Below are 21,423 nucleotides of genomic sequence, written 5' to 3'. Positions count from 1 at the left end.
AGCAAAATCATGACTAGATTTATATGGCAATAATGGCAATGTATAATATTAGGCACGCTGGATCCTGCCTGCAGAACTAACTTTTTTGTAGTTCACCGAGTGTGGCTTTGAGAAGTCCCTTAAATAATGCATTTTTTCAGTCTACTCTGAATAGTAATAGTTCATGTTCTACAGTGTTGAAGGTGAGAGAGTGAGGGACTGACAGATTTACAATTTGCTGTTAGTGAGGCTTATACCGCTTATGAAATCTAAATGAAAGATACAGATGTTCATAACTTTGGCTTTACTGTCCTACAAAAGACTAATAACTTGACTCTGGAGTAGCAAGAATGTGTCTGTATTTGAGAAATGACAAAGTATTCTGATAAAAGCAATACTGATGAAATAACAAAAGGCATTGATGTAAGGAATGCCAGACATGAACAGTTGGCAAAATCAACATAACCAGCTTTTTCCTGGCTGTCTGTAGTGCTACTGGCTTTGCCAATGATTCTTAACACACAGTGGACAACTTAGTTGGGGTTCTCCAATTCTTTATCATTAATCAATTATGTAATGAAACCACTCAGATAATACTTCATCATTCTTTAACATTCCAAAATGGTTGACACATTGAAAGCACAACAGCCATCTTTGAAAGGTAAGCAATGTTAAAACACAAAAGAATTATAAGTTTGGGATAGGAAATTTAGTGTTCATTTAAAAAAGAAGGGGCATTGAAAACAACTATTTTTTAGGTGAATGTGCGCATTCTAAACCAGTAAATTGAGGTCACTCGCAGAAAGGAGAGCCACTATAGGATGTGGGCTGGCCAACTGTGCCACACTGTAAGCTGTGGCGCTTGGAATAAAAATATGAATGACAATATAGTTAATCAATGCACGAAGACTGCAAATTGCAGACCCAAAACATCTCTATATTTGTAAATGTACATGTAGCTTTTTATTTAGAATTTTTGAAAGAAGCATAAGTCTGGCCAACAGTTAAAGCCATTTGAAAGGATAGACTTAAAAAGTGGGACATTTTACAAAGACTTAACTGTACCATATCCTAGAATTAAAAACTACTCGCATATCTTTGAATGAAACCAATGGCTTCTGCACCACAAATGCCCAATCATATTTAATGCAATATATTTACACAAGAGAATACCCTGCACATCAGATTATTCTCAGTTAATTATTCAGAACAGCAATACCTAGAAATGACACTAATATCGTCAAAGAACCCACCATAGTGGGCTCTGCCGCCCATTAAAGGCCCGCACCAGCGCCGAAGGTGAGGGTCTTTAACCAGGGAGTGGGCCTTTAATGGCTGGTAGAGCCCGCTACGGAGGGCTCTAATGCTATTAGACCATTCAGCCTCTAGAGGGCACAATGTTCGATTTGTAAAACCAAGGCCTCATGGAGCCCGAGGGGATTGAAATTCCGTCACGCTCAGTGAAGCGTTTTGTTCACAGCAACAGCTGTGAACAAACATTGGAAATGTTGGAGCTTCTTGCTTCTATTAGCCATTAGAAGCCCGGAGCACTCCATTGTTTTCAATATGGCTTCAAATATTACAACAGAACAATCTAAATGTAAGGAAAGTAGTGTTGTACTATTTCTTACCATAAGTACACCAAAAGACCACCAATCTGCACTTTGCGTATGACCCCGTCTGTTTACCACTTCAGGAGCCATATACTCTACAGTGCCACAAAATGAGTATGCCTTCTTTTCCTGGTCCACAGACTCCTTGCTCAGTCCAAAGTCTACAAAATAAAGCATGCTTTGAAAATATGATTATTCTAGAAACATGGCAACCATACAACATACTATCATGGGGCCATTATGAGACTGTGCACTCATATTTTGGGGGGCACTTGGAAGAGTTCTCTTTTGCCACGGTAAGCAACTGGCTGAAACATCTGAGCAATAACAGACATATATACAAACACACAAATATATATATATACACACACCCACATATACACACACACACACACACACACAAATATATATATATTTATTTTTTTAAACAACAAAAGATGCGGCACTCTGAGCAGGCTTTTAGCTTGATTTATTCCTTGTATCACACGTACGTACGAGGAATAAATCAAGCTTAAAGTCTGCTCAGATTGCCGCATCTTTTGATGTTTAAAATTGAATTAGGGCCAGGATCCGGCCCCTATGCAGAGCACCCACTGCAGAGCGCTACAAATTAATGAGGATCACTTTGTGGAGATATATATATATATTACACAATGGTACAATAAGTCTGTTGTAAGTTAAATATAGTTTCACAATTTCTAATAATGTCCACCACCACTCCACTCAAAACAATTCAAATAAGAAAAAATCTACGAGTGAGAGCTCTAGATGTTATGCAATGGAAACCCAAACACAACTTTAAAGGTATCAGAATAAACCATGTTTTATTGTCAGAGCCTGTTTCATACAGCCCTCATTGAGATGATATTGCCTTTAAGAACATTTGACCATTGACTTTCTGAAATCAAATTCTCCATACTTTTAACACTAGTAAAGACGGAATGAAAGACAGAATAAAGAGTGCAGCATTAAATCTGCAGTGGGTTGTAGTTAATCAAAATACAAATAGGCTGATTGATCTGTAAATAATTGAATGGTGAACTTTATACTCTTGGACTCAAACAATTATGCTAACTTGTATCTTAGAAGCTTTTTGATTTACTTTGTATTCTGAAATAACATTCATTTAGTTCATATGAATGTTTCATCGACTTCATCGGGTGGGACGTTGCACACATGGTAAGCATGGATATGACCTCTGGCAAGTCAGCAATTAAGTTTACAAACAGGGGACTCTCAAGATGAAGGTACATTTTAAGATGCTGAATTATTTCAAGGATCTGTGAAAAAGTTAAAAATGTAAATGAAATGGCAGCTTTAAAAAATTTAACCTCATCAATTTTGGACGAATCTCTGACAAAGTTGCACATCTGGATGCGGGAAACAGTCAGAAGAATCGTATACAAGGTGGGCTTTCATTGGACAGACATGCATGCCCGAGTTTATAAGAGAGTTTGTAATAGAGAACAGCAAAATGTGTGATCCCAAAGGTAGAGGTATGCTCTACTATAAATGTACAACATTATGGAGCCTAAACGACAATAAAGTGATGCGATAATTACAGAGTTTTAACCCATCAAGTTTGGGTGAATCATACATTCTTATATAAAGCAATGGCTTGAGCCTTTGAGCAAGTCTAGAACCAACTAGGGACTGGCTGCTTTGGATGATAAATATGTGCCTAGCAGAAAACTGTCCAAATAATGCCAATCACATCCAAAACGAAGCAGGGAAATATCAATTCTTACAACAGACAACACATTCTGCAGAATGTATTTTTGGAAGACAACACACCACCAAAAGAGTGTAACAGCGGCTATAGGTGTTCTTCCAAAAAGTTAATTTCTTTGCTTTGTAAAGCCGCAAAGGCCGCCAGTTATTCATAGCTTATCGTTGATCGTGCAATTCAGGCCTTAAATGCTTCTTGTTTAACCGACATTTTACTTAAGGCCTTTTCTGTCTCATCCGTGGATGTTTCACTAGACACACTTGTTGCCAAACTGAAAAAACTTGAGTTCTTTGCATTAAAATAGCAGCAATATATACATTATTCCGACCTATTGTTGGGATGATACAAAACAGCACAGGGGAATCAGGATACTTTGAAATTACTTTAATCCCAGTTATAATATGCAATGAAATCTATCTAGAAATGGCATTGTGTGAAAATAGAATGCATTCATTCTGGGTTGCTGAGAAATACTATTTTGTATACATTGTGCAACTTTTTAACAGAATGTTACTTAGCATAAGCTTTAGAAATGTGAAACCAAGGGAAAGCAAAATAAACAGAGAAGTACAATTTAAGCATTTGCTCGATTCCCCCACACGTTTCATTTTAAATGTTGTCTCTGGGAGTGCATATTATTTTTGTAAATCTCTCACTATAATTTTGTAATTACTTTCGCTTAACTGCTTATTTTTCTCTACATTTTATCCATTACATTATAGATTCCCTGGGAGGTTGTTACCAGGATAAATATTAGATTCCGAGGTGGCAAAGTAATATTTGTTAATGATGTACATTTACAGAAGTACACTCACACTGAGCTTCCATCTCCCTGCTTACAGGTGAAAGTGATTTCAAGCAGCGACAAGAGCTTTAGCGTTCATGCACACTGTTGGAACAGAAGCCACCAGGAAAAACACTGACAGCTTGATGTTAGGTTTTGGGCCAGGTGACATCGCCTACAGAAAACATGTAGTCTGGTAAGCACATGGAGTACTGCATGAAAAGGGATTAACGTTTAGAAATGAAAGCATCTTGAATGATCGCTTCTAAAAGATACCAGGCAATATACATCTTTGGAGAGGTGTTCAGTACGGCATATCATTGCTATGTTGGACTGTACGAGAACAGCTAGAACTTACAAAGAATCTTAATGGAAAGCAAAGAAATACTGATGGAGGTGCAACACAATCTTGGCTCTCTTACATTACACTAATGCACTGCTAACATTACTGCAAACATGAACACACTGTGCTATTCAGGTTGGACCTACCTGTTAACTTGATATGTCCTGCTTCATCAAGCAAAATGCTGAAAATTAAAATCCACATTCACCAATACACATAACACAGGATATGTTATATAGAAATAAGCATTTGACAAAATATTAACTACCATTAGTTGTTAAGTACATCTTTAACTACTATTTAAACAAAAACAGATTTACAGCATGTTATTTTTATAGGAGTATCAATTTTTTAATATTAAATAATATATACGTAGACTGGAGCAAAAGTAAGTGGCCATTATTCTTAACATTTGTAACTATAAGCAACTAAATAAAAGTTATATATACGAGAGGGTGCAATAATATATATAATTATGGAGTTAAAATAATGCGTTGTACTTTACTTTTCTGGCTTCAGGTCTCTGTACACAATTCCCAAGCTGTGCAGATGATCCAAAGCAAGCGCCAGTTCTGCGAGGTAGAATTTCACATCTTCCTCTGTAAACATAACCTAATAAAAACTGCACAGATTTACCTTTTGATATTTGCTTTAATTCGCAGTAATAAGATGTAATAAAAAAACAAAGCTACACCCTTGCCTTCAATCTTGTTAACCATAAAGCACACATTTTATTCACAGTATATTGCTAAGTGAATACCATGATAAAAATGTAATTCATACAGAATTTGTGTAGGTAAGACCAATAAAATATTTCCTTAGAAGTAGCATATCTGAAAATAATTCTTTTGCTTCTAGTGCCACTTGTAATTATGCAAATGCAAGCATTTTTCAACTGCAACTTTTCCAAAGGCTTAACAGCAATTTGTGCATTTTGTATTAGTTTTTAAAACCTACGGACCCCTTATTAGCAAGTGCTCCAAAGCATAACAAGCATTTGCAATGCGATAGTTCTCGAATTTGCGAGCCTTTTAGCTATTGGCTTTGTAAATATAAAAGTGGACGCCATGCTGCAACATAAAGCACAGAGCCCATGCTGTAAATATGAAAGCGGGTGCGGCACCAGTGCACATAAAAGTGAAGCAGGTGCCATGCTAATAAACAAATAATAATAACAGCGGGTGCTGTGCTAAAACATGAAGCACGGCGCCGGGGAATTATATTTCAGTTATGTTTGTGTAGGGGAGCGGGACGGAGATAGGTTCAGATGAGGAGAGGTTCATGGATGGGGGACATTGACATGGGAGAGGAGTGGGAATGAGGGAGTGGAGGACTAACATAGAGTTGGGTGAACCATGCAGAAGAAAAGCACAGCTGGCATTGTTCAAGCTAAAGTGTGGTGTGTCGCGCTGCTGAAAATAAAACATAAGAAAAGAAAGGTGTGACCGCCATTGTTAAAGCTAAAGCATGCTTCACTGGTGAAAACAAAATAAAGAGTGGCTTAAAAAAAAAAAAAAAACTAAAGCGCGGCGTGCTGCGCTGCTTTAAAAAAGATATTAAGGTGTGTGCAGCATAAGAGTTGGGCGAACCATGCAGAAGAAAAGAAAGGCGTGCTGCCCTTGTTGAAACTGAAGCAAAAAAGGTAAAGGGCACTGCTTAAAAAAACAAGCGGTTGTCTGAGAGTGTGTTGCACCTGCAATAGGAGAGTCAGTTACGAAAATAGTGCTTACAGACTGTAAGTAAAACATAGAGTAACAATACGTTACAGGGGCAGTCCTCATGGGAGATTACAACAGGAGAAAAGAGGGTACTAAGGAGGGACTACTAAGCCTATTCATGAATCAAAAAACACCATTTACAAAGCACAGTGAGAGGAGCCAATTGAAAAGATGGGCAACAAATAGACAGAGCTTCAAGTCCATACCTGAATTCAGCATGTATCGAAGAGACAGCGCAAGCGCTGCCCAAGAGTGACCTAAAAGCTACTAAAGCATTAATTGCCAAGCAAGATATATACTTTTGCTTCAGAATGATTCTGAACATGTTTTGTTGAGAATATTTGAATTAAAATATAATTTCATGGTCTGGCTTGACAGTGCATCTCTCGTCAGACAATTATGTGAGTATCACTAGAAAGAGACGCAGTTGCTAAAAGAGGGTGGCCCATGGTGTGAAGCCTCAGGAACATGGTGGGTGGGAATGGCCTGAGTTTGAAATATGCTGGATATCCATAGGGGGCTCTGATCAGCCCACAGTGAGAAGCATGCGTGTGGTCTGCGTCTCAAGTTGGGAGCCAGATTTCTAACTGGGCTTGAATCTGCCCAGAAATCAAGATGCACTGGCAGGCTGGAGTCCTTTCTGGACACTGAGTTCTCAAAGGCCCTTCAGCGCCCACCCTGTTCCTGACACTTATCACCATGGAGCCCCCCTTTAGCAACTGCTTTGCCTTATAATCTCTCTCTCTGGCTAATTGTATCCCCCTGAGTCCTGATGATGACCCTGCCATTATTTATGGGATTGAAACGCCGTTAACTTTAAATAAAAAACAAGGACACTTTATGATTGTTGAGAACCTGCTATAAAGGGCAGTGCTGTTCATGTGTTTGTTGATAAACTTTTTGATCACATTTTACCACTTGAGTGTATCACTTCAGAAGAAAGCACTGAACATGTTTATTTTGCACCAATATTCACTGCGTCTTGAAATCGTTTTGTTGATAAACTCCTTTGAATAAATATTATTCGCCATTTGGTTCTTTCTTTGCATCTAAAGTACTGTTACTAGGAACAAGTGTGGGTTTTTTCATAGTTCTTACTCTAGGTCCCCAGTGATCCTTGGGTCTCCCTTGTTGAAATATTATGTAGATGGTAACAAATGTCAAACAGCAAAAGGACCTACATTTAATTGAAATCAAGTTATTCAGCTCTCCATGGTGTGGAGTTTGATAAAATCCGTTTAGAAATTATTCATTCAAACAAGGTAAACTGAGACTTTTGCAGTGCTGTGATTGCAGTGTGTTAATTACAAATAGCATACTTGAAGACGAAACCGATATTAGATAAACAATTAGAAATGCATTCATGTTTAATCTGAAAAATTGAGAAATCACTGAATGTAGGAGAAAAGCCCAATACAACCATAAATCTGCAATGTACGTTGACCAACTTTCATCAAAATAAGTATAAGATATAAAATTCTTGGCACGCCAGGAGGAACTATGTCAAGTAAAAAAAGTCTTATCTATAGCTTAAATAGGTCTATGACCTAGAGCCTACCAATAACACGAAATCTGCATTGTACGTTGACCAACTTTCATCAAAATAAGTATAAGATATAAAATTCTTGGCACGCCAAGATGAACTATGTCAAGTAAAAAAAGTCTTAGCTATAGCTTATATAGGTCTATGACCTAGAGCCTACCAATAACCCGAAACGAGCTCAAATTAACTAGCGCCTAAAATCTAACCACAGAAGTGTACATTTGGTTTAATAAAACAGCAAATGTTTCATTATATAATGTACAATGCAATGTACATTACCTCATCGTCCGTACCTCGCTTCCCTTCATTACACATATGAGGCATTCCTGCCTCACCAGACACCCATATCACGTGATTCCTAATCACTGATAAAAAAAAACTCTCCCCCTCCATCTTCCAGTTTTTTCTTTGTCTTACCAGGTTGTGTGCGTGCTGCAGTTGTTGTTCTCTTTCTTCTGGAGGATGCTGGTCGGTCACGGCAGTGTCTAGGAGTTGTGGTGCGCTCGCTTGCCAGCGCCTGCTTGACATTAGACCGGATGGAGGTGTTAACGGCTCACGGTGCCTGGGGCTGTGCTTCCAGGTGTGAAGGCTAGCCTGGGAAGCTGCAGCGAATGTCTCCTATGCTGTCGGTTTCTAGAATGAAGTTACAGTATGGGCCTCTGGGGAGGCATTTTTTTAATTATTTTTTCATGCATTTGTGTAAATGTTGGATTGGTTGATCCTATGCCCTTCCTTATTGATACTGGGAAATTCTTTCCTATTTGTCTCTCATTTACTGATTGGTCACTGAGGGGAGGGAGGGGACGGCCCTGCCTATATCTAGGTGACTCCTTGCTGGATTTAGTTGCTTATCATTATTATGGGGAAGCGTGCATCTAAATGCAAGCATGTACTGGCCACTTCTGAAGAGTATGAGCCGATTCCTGCTCTCCGGAGCAGGTCCAGGGGTCCTGCGGATCCTTCTGCTTTACTCTCTGCCTCTGAGGGTCAGAGGATTTTTGAAGCTGCTGTGGCCCGAGCGCAGGAACTCTTGTTCGGCTGTGGGTTCATTAGACACTCCTTCTGGGGACTCTTCGGCTTCTGAGGCTAGCTGTCCTTCTACCTTTACGGGAAAATGTGTGCGTAGAGAGGAGGTTCTGGACATCCTACAGCATATCTGGGAGCATTTGGGGTTTATGCCTTTCTCGTGCTCTGAAGCGGCGAAATGCATCTTTCCACAGTATGTTAGGCCCCCTGTTTTTGCTATGCAATTTCATGGCCGGATCAAGGACTTGATTACTGGTGAATGGTGTGACCTGGAACACTCTTCAGTTCCGCGCTTTCTGCAAATACTGTACTCTCTGGAGGAGGGGGAGATCTCTCTTCCACACTCAGTTAAGGTGACATCATGTTGGCCATTTTGATTGGTCGAAAGGCGATTAATCCTGAGGACTGTTCTACTTCTGATGCTACGGACAAAACAATTGAAGGGGAGCTTAAGAAAGCTTTCACTGACGAGAATTTGACTTTGAAGGCTGGTGTTTATTCTGATTTTGTGGCTCAGTCTCTGGTTTCGGACTTTGAGAAGTTGGCCAAAGCAATTCAGTAGGAGACGCATTGTTCTGTGCTAGTTCATATGGAACAGCAGGCCAAGTTGATGGCAGACATGTCTTCCAATGTTCTGAGGACTTCTGCAATGGCGACTGGTTCAGTGGTGTTGGCTCGGAAGAACTTGTGGATACGCGACTGGAAGGCAGACTTCTCTGAGAAGACTTCTATCCTGAAAATCCCGTTTGAGGGTAAATTGCTGTTTTAGGATCAATTGGGCAGCATGATTACCAAGGCTTTCAATGATCAGAAACAACCTCTTCTTTACAAGGGGAAGGCATCTTCATCTTCTGACTCTCTTCGCTTTTGGGATCCACCTTCTTCCTCCCGTAAGACCTCCAAGCCTTTTTCGGAACGTCGAAGGAAGTTCCAGCTAAAAATGTCATACTCCTTGGCCAGCACTAAGGATCAGCTTAATTCCTTCAAGCGGAAGTCCTAACACCGATTGCGGGGCAGTGTCGATGCCTGTGGGCGGAAGGCTTTTGTTTTTTCTAGAGGCCTGGATTTGGGATGTGAGGGAACATTGGGCCTTCAACATTATCAGGACCGGCTATCGTATCGACTTTGTCCCTCTGCCTCCCAGCTGGGGCACCATCCGTACTCCTTCCTCCCTGGATCCCAGGGGAAAGAAGCAGGCTCTGCTTGATGGGGGTTCGGGCTCTTCTAAAAAAGACGGCGATTGTTACAGTTCCCTTGAAGGAACGGGGACTGGGTTGCTATTCAATTATTTTTCTGGTTCAGGTGTCTGGTGGTTTCAGACCAGTTCTGGACCTAACGAGATTGAATGGGTGGGTCAGGATCATGCATTTCAAGAAGGTGACTTTGCAGTCCATAATTCCCTTAGTCGGTGTCCAGAACTTTATGACCTTCATAGACCTCCAGGACGCTTACCTCCATGTTCCCATGGCTCGAGATCATCAGAAGTTTCTGAGGTTGGCGTTAGGAGACTGCCACTTTCAGTTTGCTGTGTAGCCATTCGGTCTGAAGTCCGCCCCACGGGTCTTCACAAAACTGTTGGCTCCGTTGGTAGCATTGGCCCACAGTCAGGGGATTTTTCTTCATCCCTACCTTGACGACTAGTTGGTTCATGCTCCCTCATGCCTGTTGGCTTGCAGGCACACAGGGGTGGTACTGGACAGTTTGCAGGAGCACGGTTTTCTTATCAATCTGGAAAATCCTGCCTTGTTCCAGCCCAGGACCATCTCTTTATTGGGGCAAGATTTCGTACCGATTTGGGGGTGGTCACTTTGCCCAAGGTAAAGATCCTATCCCACATTCTGGGTCTTTTGTCCACAGAGCTTATTCGTGATCAGTTTATATTTAGATGTAATATGGAAAAAGTAAGGGAGGATTTGTGATTAAAAAAATGAACCAACTCTAGAAGAAGTACTCAGGGTAGCAAAAAGAATTGAGCATTCTTTAAAATGTGTTGCTGTTATGAAAAAAGAGTGTGATAAAGATGTAAAAGTACACATGTTAAAGGAAAAAAGTAAACATTTGGAAGAGAAGAGTCAAGTTGATAAAGAGTTACAAAAAGGTAAAATTTCTGAACTAAAATGCTATAGGTGTGGAAAGGCAGGTCATCATGCTAATGATAAAAAATGTCCTGCATTAAGTCAAACATGTAGCAAATGCAAAAGAAAGGGGCACTTTGCTATAGTGCCTAGGAGCAAATGTGTGCCTAAAATAAACAAAATAGATGTTTATGATGAAAATAACTGTCAAACAAGTGATGAGGACTTTGTATGTGGACAAATAGTTGTGCAAGTTGAGACTAGAAGTAATGCTAAATCCTGTCCATTTGATTCTATAGTTGTAGAAGGGGAACCTGCAAGTGTTTTGTTTGATTCTGGTGCCAAAATCACCATTGTTTCGAATGATTTTTATTTAACCCCTTCGGCGCTGATGACAAAGCCAGCTCGTCATCAGCGTTACCTGCGCTGCGCGGATGACGAGCTGGCTTTGTCACAAACAAGCCATTTTTTTTTTCAGCGCACAGCGGGAAAACGCGGTAGGGGTTAAAGAAACTGAAAAACACAATTGTTATGAAGAAACCTGACATTACACCATTTGCATATGCAGGCGAACCCATCAAATTACATGGTTATTTTGTTGTTTTAATTGAATACAGAGGCAGGATGGTTTCAGGGAAATTTACGTTGCAAAAAAAGGTGATAGTTTCATCAGTTGGATTCACCAATGTGATAAGGGTTTTTTTCTGGACCCCAATTCTGATCCACCCACTCAGATTAGAGATGGGGAGAGTACAATGGAAGTATCTGTTGAACATGATTTTGTGGACGCTTTAGAGAAAGAGTTTCCCACCGTTTTTAAAAAAGATTTAGGTTGTTTGCAAGGGTACCAACATAAAATCAAATTAAATAAAGATGCACAACCTGTTTGTTGTAAACTGAGGAATGTCCCAATTGCTGTGAGGGATGATATGCGGAAGGAGATTATTAAACTTAAAAGTTGTGGAATCATCGAAGAAGTGGAGGGCACAGAATGGCTTGTACCTGTTGTCGCTGCTAGAAAACCTAATGGGGATTTACGTCTCTGCATTGATTTGAGGCAGCTTAATAAGATTGTGATTGTGGATAGATATCCCCTTCCAAATACTAATGAGTTGTTGGTTTTGCTTGGGGGGGCAAAGGTTTTTAGTACAATTGACCTTAGCTCTGCATATCATCAGAATGAATAGGAGAGACTTTACAGCGTTCATTACTCCATTCGGAATGTTTAGATTTATCAAGCTGCCCTTTGGTCTGGTGTCTGCCTCTTCCGTTTTCCAGCGTGCTATGGAGACAGTACTTAAAGGTGTAGAGAACGTCAGTATATATCAAGATGACATCCTGATTTTTGGGAAAAATGAAAATGAGCTTAGCATGATGCCCGTTTCAAAGTTGTTTTACAGAAGCTGTGTGATTGTGGTCTAATTATTAAAGTTGGAATTTTTTTTAATTCTGGTCAGGTTCTATTAATTATCTTCATCACAATATCACTTGAAATGGGATTAAACCAGTGTGAGTTAGTGTCAACGATTCAAAACATGTATTCTCCTTCCAGCAAGGATGAATTGATGAAATTCCTTGGCTTGGTAGAGTACTATGCTAAATTTGTAAAAAAAAAAACTTTGCAGATTTAGGTGTAGGTACGAGAAATCTTTTAAGGAAAGGTGTTAATTTTATTTGGTCTGAGCTGTGCGAGAAAGAATTTGTCAAAATTAAAGAAGGTTTGTGTTCTGCCCCTTGCCTTAAGAGTTTTGACCCCAAATCAAGACTATTCTTACAACGGATGCAAGTGAAATAGGTCTCAGTGCAGTCTTGCAACAGTATGGTCCTAATGGATTACAAACTAGAATGTTTATGTCAAGCGGTTTGAGAGATGCTGAAACCAGGTATTCTGTGGTAGAAAGGGAGTCCCTTGCTGCTTACTGGGCTATTAGGAAGTTGAATTTTTTTTGTGGGGTGGGGAATTTGAGACTTGCACAGATCACAAACCTTAGGTTGAGATCTTTAATAAGAAGGGCCTCGACTTGATTTCTAGCACAATCACAAAATGGGTGATTAGTTCACAAGAGTTTTGTTTTTCAATGAAATGCATTCCTGGTGTTGACAATGGGGTTGCTGATGTGTTCGTGCGCCTCACTCCTAAGGAAACACTCATCTTAGATGATGAAGAGGAGATGGATGAAGGAAAAGAATGGGTGTGTGTCTTGGAAACTGGTATCATATCAGAAGGGAGGTGGTATGAAGAGACATCAATTGACCCCGTATTGAACGAGGTTATGTCTTTATTACAAAAAGGTTGGAAGAAGGTTGGAAGAATAGGAATTTAGGATCTGAGATTACAAAACCTTTTTGGTGTCTGCATGAGGAATTGAGTGTTAAAAATGTTGTTTCGAAGATGCACGATCATACCTGGAGTTTAAAGATTTCCTCCTCTTCCCTCCAAGCAAGTCTCGGCATCACAATTTCCTGTTACTTTGGAATTCATCAGTTTCTAAAGAAGAAGTTTATCTTTTTTCATATTAGTTGAACTTTGTTTTTCATTGCATTCTAGAGCTTTGCTTTGTGATGTATAAACTTTAAAATGGCTGCTTAAAGTTGCATTAAAAGTATAATGCATAATGTTAGCCTTCGTGTCTTTAATGAAATCCAGAATCTCTGGTCATGGTATTAAGAGAATCACAATTATTTACCGGTAATTGCATTACTTTGAGTCCTCTTCCCTCTCTTCTATTCATTACATCCCACTCTCCCTCCCTGGAAGTCCAGGCCAACCTTCAATTCTTGTGGTGCCGGATTATGTGGTATTACAGGAGGATGGAGGGAGATTTTTATAGGTGATTAGCAATCATGTGGTATGGTTGTCTGGTAAGACATGAATGCCTCATGTGTGTATATAATAGAAGTGAGGGAAGAGGACTCAGAGTAATGCAATTTCCTGGAAGTAATTAAAGCAATACATCACATGGAAGCAAACAGAAAGAATCTCTTGAGAACACAAGGGGTGACCAAGTACCAAAGTGACTGTCTGGTGAGGATGGAATACAATATACCAACACACATGTCAACAGATACTTCCTTGAGCACATGATGCTAAAGGAGCTGAAGCAACTCCTACAAGAAGTAATAGTGACTAGTGGTTAGTTTCATCAGTGGCCACATACATGAACATTGCCGGAATGGTGTTCAGTAATGGGATCAAGGAAGAATAAGCAAAAATGTGTAGAAGAAACTGTGACCATTTTGGATCGATGGTGGTTGTTCCAACAGCAAAAAGTCTAAAACTTAAATTGTTTATGTTGATGAAAAAGCTAATTTGTTTGTGGAAAGTTTGCTACATATTAAGGGGGCTATAGTGTCTATCAGACCAATACGATGGCTTCACCACATTTTAAAGAAAAGAAAAAAGCAGCAGCAGGTGAGAATCCTTGAAAGAAGAAAATATTTTATGATCAGAAAAAGAACTTTGCCAAAGAAATTACTATAGAAAGGTAAATGCAGGAGTATATCAATCTGAATACTACTATTAAAAATCAAAAGGTTGCTGAATGTGCTCTATAGTTAAAGGTTCGACAATATTCAAGCAATTTAGCAGGTGAAATCTACAGGTGTAAAACCTTAGGCTGACACATTATTCATGATCAGAGTTGGAAGTGTTAATTAGGACAATGTGGTTGATCAGTCGGTAGAGTGAAGGAGGTTCATGTAGTGTATCAGAAAATGTCTAATCAAAATATTAATTGGATTAAAAAAGATATATATTTGTCAACTTGAATAGAACAGGATATGCTTAGGCTACCACACACACACACACAAAGTACTCAAATACTTCATTAGTACCCAAATTACAAACCATGATAACTGATAATTGTGTTGTGAAACCCACCATTTACCCTATTTTTTCATAATTTTCCACAAGGACTAGGGGAGCAGGAAATTCTCAAGAATGTTAGACACACTTGCTTTACTCGCTTTGTACAATTCAAGGACAGTATTTATGCCTGACTACTTTCAAAGGTCACAGCAGCCACTATAGTTTATATATATCAACAGAACAAATCCAAACAAATAGGACAGTCCTTCTCTAGTTAGACCCTAATTGCTTGCATTAGTCTTCCAAGTTAGTTCCCAAGCAACTTTTGATTTTTAGAGAAGATGTCAGGGAAGATACTGGCTGAGAATAGTGGTTCTAATTTGAGGGCTTGAGCTGTGCTTGCTTATTCACTATACTTTAAATATATAACTTATTGTATTGTTATAGATTGTATGATTTTGTGTGTTCTGAATTTCATTCTGTTTACAGCAGCAACTTAATCATGAGCCCAACAGAATATATAAAGATGCTTTCCCTGAACCACCTGGTAAAAAGAGGCCCAGCAATAAAATCAGACCCATGTAATTTCTTGTACCATAGGTTTCCAAGATCTGCACGCTTCTTAAACGGTACAGGAAGAACACCCACGTCATCCAGCAATTTGCCCTAACTTCCATGTATTATCTCAAAGGTTCTGTAAAGCTGCAGGTGATGTACATGTGCTTGTGCCTCCTAGCGATTTACTACATAATCTTCAGAAATCCTCTGCCTGAATTGCATCATTTCTGTGAAAATCATAAAATAAATACAAATAGAAGTGACAAGCACACAGGTGACTGAGTTACTGATGAAGAGCGTGAGTAAATAATTCTGCCTGAAGTTGCATAAATGTATTTCATAGAAACCAAGATCAAACTCTTTAAGCACCACGTGTGAGGCAACCATTGCTTAATTTGCAACAGTGGTTACAACTGGCATTCATTTTTGGGGACCGATACATTTTTCTGCATTAGACATTTACCGAGCGCAAGACGGGAAAAAAAACAAAGTGGAAAGAAGAAGAAAGATAGCAAAACCGTCACAAAGAGAACAAGCATTGAAAATGCAATAGGTCTAGCCTTTGATAAAGTTAAAGCCATTTGCTTTGCTAATGGTATTGTATTGCAAAGCAAATGGCTTTAACTTAATCAAAGGCGAGACCTATTGCATTTATTAATGCTTGTTTCAAACTAGTCAGGGACTGGAGGGATACATTAGCTGCCTCCCCTTGTGGCAAGCTTTTCCCCACCAAGCCCGCCAAACTGGGTAGCAACTCCCCAGGAGTAAGATCTAATATTGTGTGACCATATTTTAGAACCATATCGCAAGCCCACTATGTTACTCGCGTCTCCTCCGGACCGCTGCCATCTAATTCATCTGCCGGTGTTCCTTGAGCTTACATTTCTATGGCCCTAAAAGGTTTTTGTGGGGCGGCAAAAGTTACCAGCCTGCCCGTCCCCTCACACTTGGAACCAGCCTGCCCGCCCCCTCACACCTGGAACCAGCCTGTCCGCCCCCTCACACCTGGAACCAGCCTGTTCATCCCCTCGCCAATGGAACCAGCCTGTCTTCCCCCTAGCCCCTGGAATCAGCCTGTGTCCCCTCGCCCCTGGAACCTGCCTGTCTGCTCCCTCACACCTGGAACCAGCCTGTTCGCCCCCTCACACCTGGAACCAGCCTGTCCGCTCCCTCACACCTGGAACCAGCCTGCCCATCCCCTCGCCCCTGGAACCAGCCCGTCTGTCACCTTGCCCCAGGAACCAGCCTGTCCGTCTCCTCGCCCCTGGACCCAGCCTGCCCGTCCCCTCGCACCTGGAACCAGCCTGCCTGCCCGCTCGCACCTGGAATCAGCCTGTCCGTCCCCTGGAACCAGCCTGCCCATCCACTCACATCTAACCCAGCCTGCCTGCCCCCTCGCACCTGCAACCATCCTGCCCGTCCCCTCGCACCTGGAACCAGCTTGCCCTTGCACCAACTGTGATCTTATAGTTTGCTTCACCAAAACTGCAGCCATGCTCTGAGCTTTCCTTGCACCGGGTGGTGGGTGGACCCCAGGGGTCTGTAGGGGGGTCTGAGAGGGAGCGCTGGCAGTAGGACTGAGGGGTCTCAGTGGATGCAGAGGGTCTGGTGTCCTCGTGAGTCAGGGAAGGGCCTTCAATGAGGGCAGTGCAGCCAGCCCGCCCCTCCCCCCTTTGCCAGGGCATGGTCTGACTGGCCGCTAGAGTAACCCCCAGTCGGGCACACAGGTCCAATCCGAGCCCCCCTCCCGCCCTCCTGAGGGTCGAGGGGCACTGGTCTGTCCGCTGTCCACGGTCCTCCACCCCCTTCCTGGCCTGCTGCCTCCTCGGTCAGCTCGCCGCCCCCCCCCACCACCCACACACATTCCCACCCCCCGCTGGCCTCGGGTGCTCTCTACTCTCAGAAAAGTTGAAATCAGTGACGTGTGCATCAAGTGCCAGCGACCCTTGTAAGTTCAATAAAACAATAAAGCGCAACTGTTTGCACAAGAGCACACATAGGGTCCACAGCAAGCGAAGGAGGAAGAATTGCCAAGTGCAAGGCGTGCACAACGCAACCCGGGGAGGGCCCTGCCGCGGAGGGGGGGGACCAAATATAAAGAGAGGAGAGGCCGTGCCCCCTCAATAACATACTTGAGCTTGGCGAGTGCCATGACAACACCTCCACCACCACAGCAGAAAGGTGAAAAACAGGAAATACCGACCAGCCCACAGCCCATCACTGGGGAACATTCCTGAATAGCAGCCCAACCAACCCCGCATTCAGATTCAGCATAACACTATTCTCAAGAAATATATTGCTATACAAATATTACACACATTTCTCTTTCTTAAAAAAAAACGAAAAACAAAATGACAATTTTAGTAAGCAAAACAACAATTTACAGTTGTGTCCACCCGCCACTACTACGGGCAGATTAAACAATTTCAACATTGCATATTGCCTATACATTTTACATTTACATTTTGGACATTTATAGAGCGCCTGGAAGTACGCCCACCGGCGTGTCCCCGCGCTATGATAAGTGGGAGCTACAGTCCAACCACCCTCATGAACGCCTACCTACTGTATAAATGAGTTTTAAGTTTTTTTCTGAAGATGGTTTCAGACGGTTCCAAACGCAATTCCAGGGGTAAGGCGTTCCAACACTTGGCAGCCAAGTATCTGAAAGATCTCCCTCCCATTCGGGCCTTCCTTACTCTTGGAACCATCAAAAGTCCCGTACGGGAGGAGCGGAGATTGCGCGTGGGCTCAAACCCAAACCCAATACAATCTCCACTCAAAGTCCTACATATGTTTAAACATTCTACTAAAAATAGTAAATGAAGAGAGACTCAGGAAATGCGATTTCTTGTTTTTTTCGCTTTCAAATGCGCCCCCAGGGCAGTGCAGGCTGTCATTGACTCATATTGGCCACAGCTGCAGCAGGGTCAAGCCTACGAGACAATATGTGAATGGTTGCAAATATACCCCTATCGTAGCAGTCCTCCTGTGGGCGTAATCAAGCTAAAAGCAGTTAACAATGGCGCCTTTTTGCATACAAAATAAACATGTTGGTCTTTTAAGGTTGCTCAGACTGCTTTATAAAGTACACGTGGCATTTTTACAGCCAGAGACGGGTTTCGGTGCCTCAGGGAACCAACTTGAAACAACAAGCATTTGAATGCACAAAAAGGAAGGGGGGGGGGGAGGTCTCAAGCGAGAAGGCATCGGACTGCGGGGGGAGGTTAGAGGAACAGGAAGAAATTGCATTGCAAAATGCGAAACTGAAACGAGCAAGCAGCTGTTTCTCTGAGAGACACAAAGGGAAGGGTCTGCTCGGGGAGAGACACAGAGGGAAGGGGAAACAAATAGTGCTTACCCAGAAATTAAAGGCCACAGTATCGTACAGCCGGTAAAAGATCAAATCCCGGTGGGCGTGGCCAAAACGAGACAAGGTGGCAAAAAGGAGGGACTAAGAAGCCTCCTTTTTAATCGTAAGCCTGTGCTTTGCATGCAGGATGAAGCCAGCCAATGAGGAAGATGGGCGGGGCTTCAACCCCGCCTCCAAGAGCTTCAGAATCTGAATTGATTCCAAGAAGCACTTGAATGCCAAGAGCAGCGCATGCGCTGCTTTCGACAGCCGAGACCTAAAAAGGAGGAGTGAGATAAAGGAGCAGGGTGTGTAATTTAGCAGATTAAATAGGCACCAAGTGGCTTCTAGACTACCCAGCCTTGGTATTCGGCGCACTGACATTTAGTTGCACTGGCCACGGGCTCCTGAGCAGAGCTTTGGGCATCAGCACTTTTACTAATTAAGCACTGGAGACAAGCATCAATCTTTTTGGTTTAAGCTTCTCCTAGTCACTACAACCCTGAAATGTCCAAAGATGTTTGTATGAAAACAGGGAAAGAAAGAAGAAAAAAAGTGAGGTTGATAAGTGAAATGGACATGGATATCGTAGTGAGCTGATGCGCCTACAGAGTTCTGCTCTTTAGTCACTTGTTCTGCAGAAACATGGCTCCAAAGTGAAAAGAAAACAGGTTTAAAGACTCAGTTTCTTGGACGGCATTTTCTCACAACCGGAAACAAGCACCAGATTAAAAGCATATATTGGTTAAAATAAGCCAGTAGAACAGAGTGCCAGCTGTAGCTTCTATGTCACTGATTACAATGCTGGTTAAACAGGATTCCGATTTTTTTCTACCAAGGTTGATAACACTAAATGAAAATGAGTCCGACAGCACTACAGCCACAAATGGGTTCAGTTTGTGGTGTTCATCATTAGGGGTGTCTGGTATCCTTTGAAAGTGGTGGGGCGAACAAAGTTCCCCACTGCTTAACCAAAATACAAAACCAACAGGCACAATAAATAAACACTAAATCACTGGCAAGCATTACAGCAACATTATGAATAAAATGAACAGGCGCCCCCTGCGACTAGGGGAGGGGTGCCCTTAGTTGCGCCGCGGGGCTAGCCTCCTCTGTGGATCAGAGAAGGAGGTGGGGGCTGGCTGTTTAATGAAGGGCTGGCGTAGCGGGCAGTAAGGGAAGGAATTTGGGGAGGAGGGAATGTCCTGGTGTGCGCATACTATAAATGTTACTTACCCGTGTTGCATCCTTAGCAGTTTCTGGCTCCAAGTAGGAGTTGAAGACCTAACTTTCCTAAGAAATCCAGATGCTGCTCTCATGCTGTTAATCAACAAGTGAGAGTAGCGCAAGATTAGATGGAGCGGGCTGGCTCGATGCTTCTTCAGGCCTGGAGGCCTGTTCTTGGTCTCCACCCAGCCGTCTAAGACAGCCGGCTGAAGGTCTTCAAAGTGCGCATGTCACCTTGGCTGGCCCAAGATATCAGCAGAGGACACGCCCCCATTCATCCCATCTCGAGGGAAGGTTGCATTCAACAAATGCATATTCTAAGCATGGAACTCTGTGGTACGAACAAATATGTTACAATCTCTTCATAAGGAGGATACAGTTTGTCCACCTTACCCGAGCTAAAACACTGGCTTTTAAAACAACTTGCGAACACTTTTTTTGCACTCAGTAGCACAGCACCTTTCCCTTTTAAAATAACCCAGCGTTGGATTGGTAATGCAGGCACTCGGGCAATGCCCGAGGGGCCAGTATCTGAATTCCAGCTGTGGGGCTGATTTGGGCGGTTTCTGCATTGTTTGATGCCGCCAGCAACCCAGTGGGTGACTAAATGGCCTTTCTGGAGGTAGATGGGTGTCCATTACCTCCCTCTTATCAACGGCAGAGGTGTCACTCCCTTTCTCTCGCTGGGCCGGCCCATTAATATATGCATACTGAGCGAGGCAGGGGGCCTGCGAAGAAGTGGTCTCACCATTGTAAACTAATCTGGGCATTTTGGTTAAACCCCTTTTTTTTGTATAAAATTTCGCCAAAGCAGTGTTTTGCAGAAGGGAAATATGCAAATGTGGGACACTTTTTTTAAGCGATTTTTTATCCCAATCCAACCCTGAAATAACCCACTTACAACTTCAGAGTAAAAAAGCAATTCAGACCTTCATTCTATTATGCTACGCATGTGCTACACGATACAGAAAGGTATTAAGTATGGAGCATCACTCCATCCTACATAGTCAGTTTACAAAGTCTTCTCAGGAGGCACAAAGCCTGAACAATGTGCCAATTGTTGCGCAGCAGCAATTTGTGATGGGCACATAAAATAACACTAACGCCCAAAAAAAGCTACACATGCATGGTTAAAAAGCCTGCTTCCAAACAATTTGTGCTCAGGCACTAACATGCGACTGGGGCTTTTGGAGAGCAGAGGCAGCAGCTTGTAAGCATCATTAAGTCAGCCAGAATCTCCAATGAAAGTACTATCTGGTGATCACATGAGCGATGGCAGCGAGAAGTTGCAACAACAACAGCACTGTCTGGTGATCACATGAGCGGTGGGAGCACATCCTGTGAGGAACAATCGTAAGTCGGACACAGTTCCATTCATTGCTATGGAACTCGGTCACTCTGTCCCGGTAGTGGAGGAGTGGAGCATGCTTATGGAAGAAAACACGATTCTCAACCATGCGGAATGATGATAGTGTGGCTGATCACAGAGAAAGATCTAGCTACGGCAAGGACGAAGCACTATGCGTGGCTTAGAAACGTATCTTTTGTCACTGCTGTAAATGTTACTTACCGTTCAGATACTAAGCCACTGAGTTGAAATAAAAGACAAGTTTGTTTGTTTTCCTCTCGAACCAACATCTATTCCAGAAAATTAATCATCACACAAAA

The 21,423-nt window shown here is 42.1% G+C and overlaps 1 protein-coding gene across 2 annotated transcripts in view; it reads right to left on the bottom strand.

Moving 5' to 3' along the window:
* Positions 1-21,423, bottom strand: part of RPS6KA6 (ribosomal protein S6 kinase A6) — a 499,939-nt gene that overhangs the window by 257,265 nt on the left and 221,251 nt on the right. For both annotated transcript variants that reach the window (XM_078688489.1, XM_078688488.1), the window contains 3 exons: positions 4,954-5,060; positions 4,595-4,632; positions 1,611-1,753 (listed from right to left, as the gene is read on the bottom strand). In XM_078688489.1, the coding sequence (XP_078544615.1) occupies positions 1,611-1,753; positions 4,595-4,632; positions 4,954-5,060 (288 nt within the window). The remainder of the gene's footprint in view (positions 1-1,610; positions 1,754-4,594; positions 4,633-4,953; positions 5,061-21,423) is intronic.

The sequence above is a fragment of the Lissotriton helveticus genome, chromosome 4_1 (assembly GCF_964261635.1).
Source record: "Lissotriton helveticus chromosome 4_1, aLisHel1.1, whole genome shotgun sequence".
In the NCBI taxonomy this organism is placed as follows: Eukaryota; Metazoa; Chordata; class Amphibia; order Caudata; family Salamandridae; genus Lissotriton; species Lissotriton helveticus.
The sequence above is the reverse complement of the archived record's forward strand: the minus strand, read 5'-3'. Positions and strand labels throughout refer to the sequence as shown.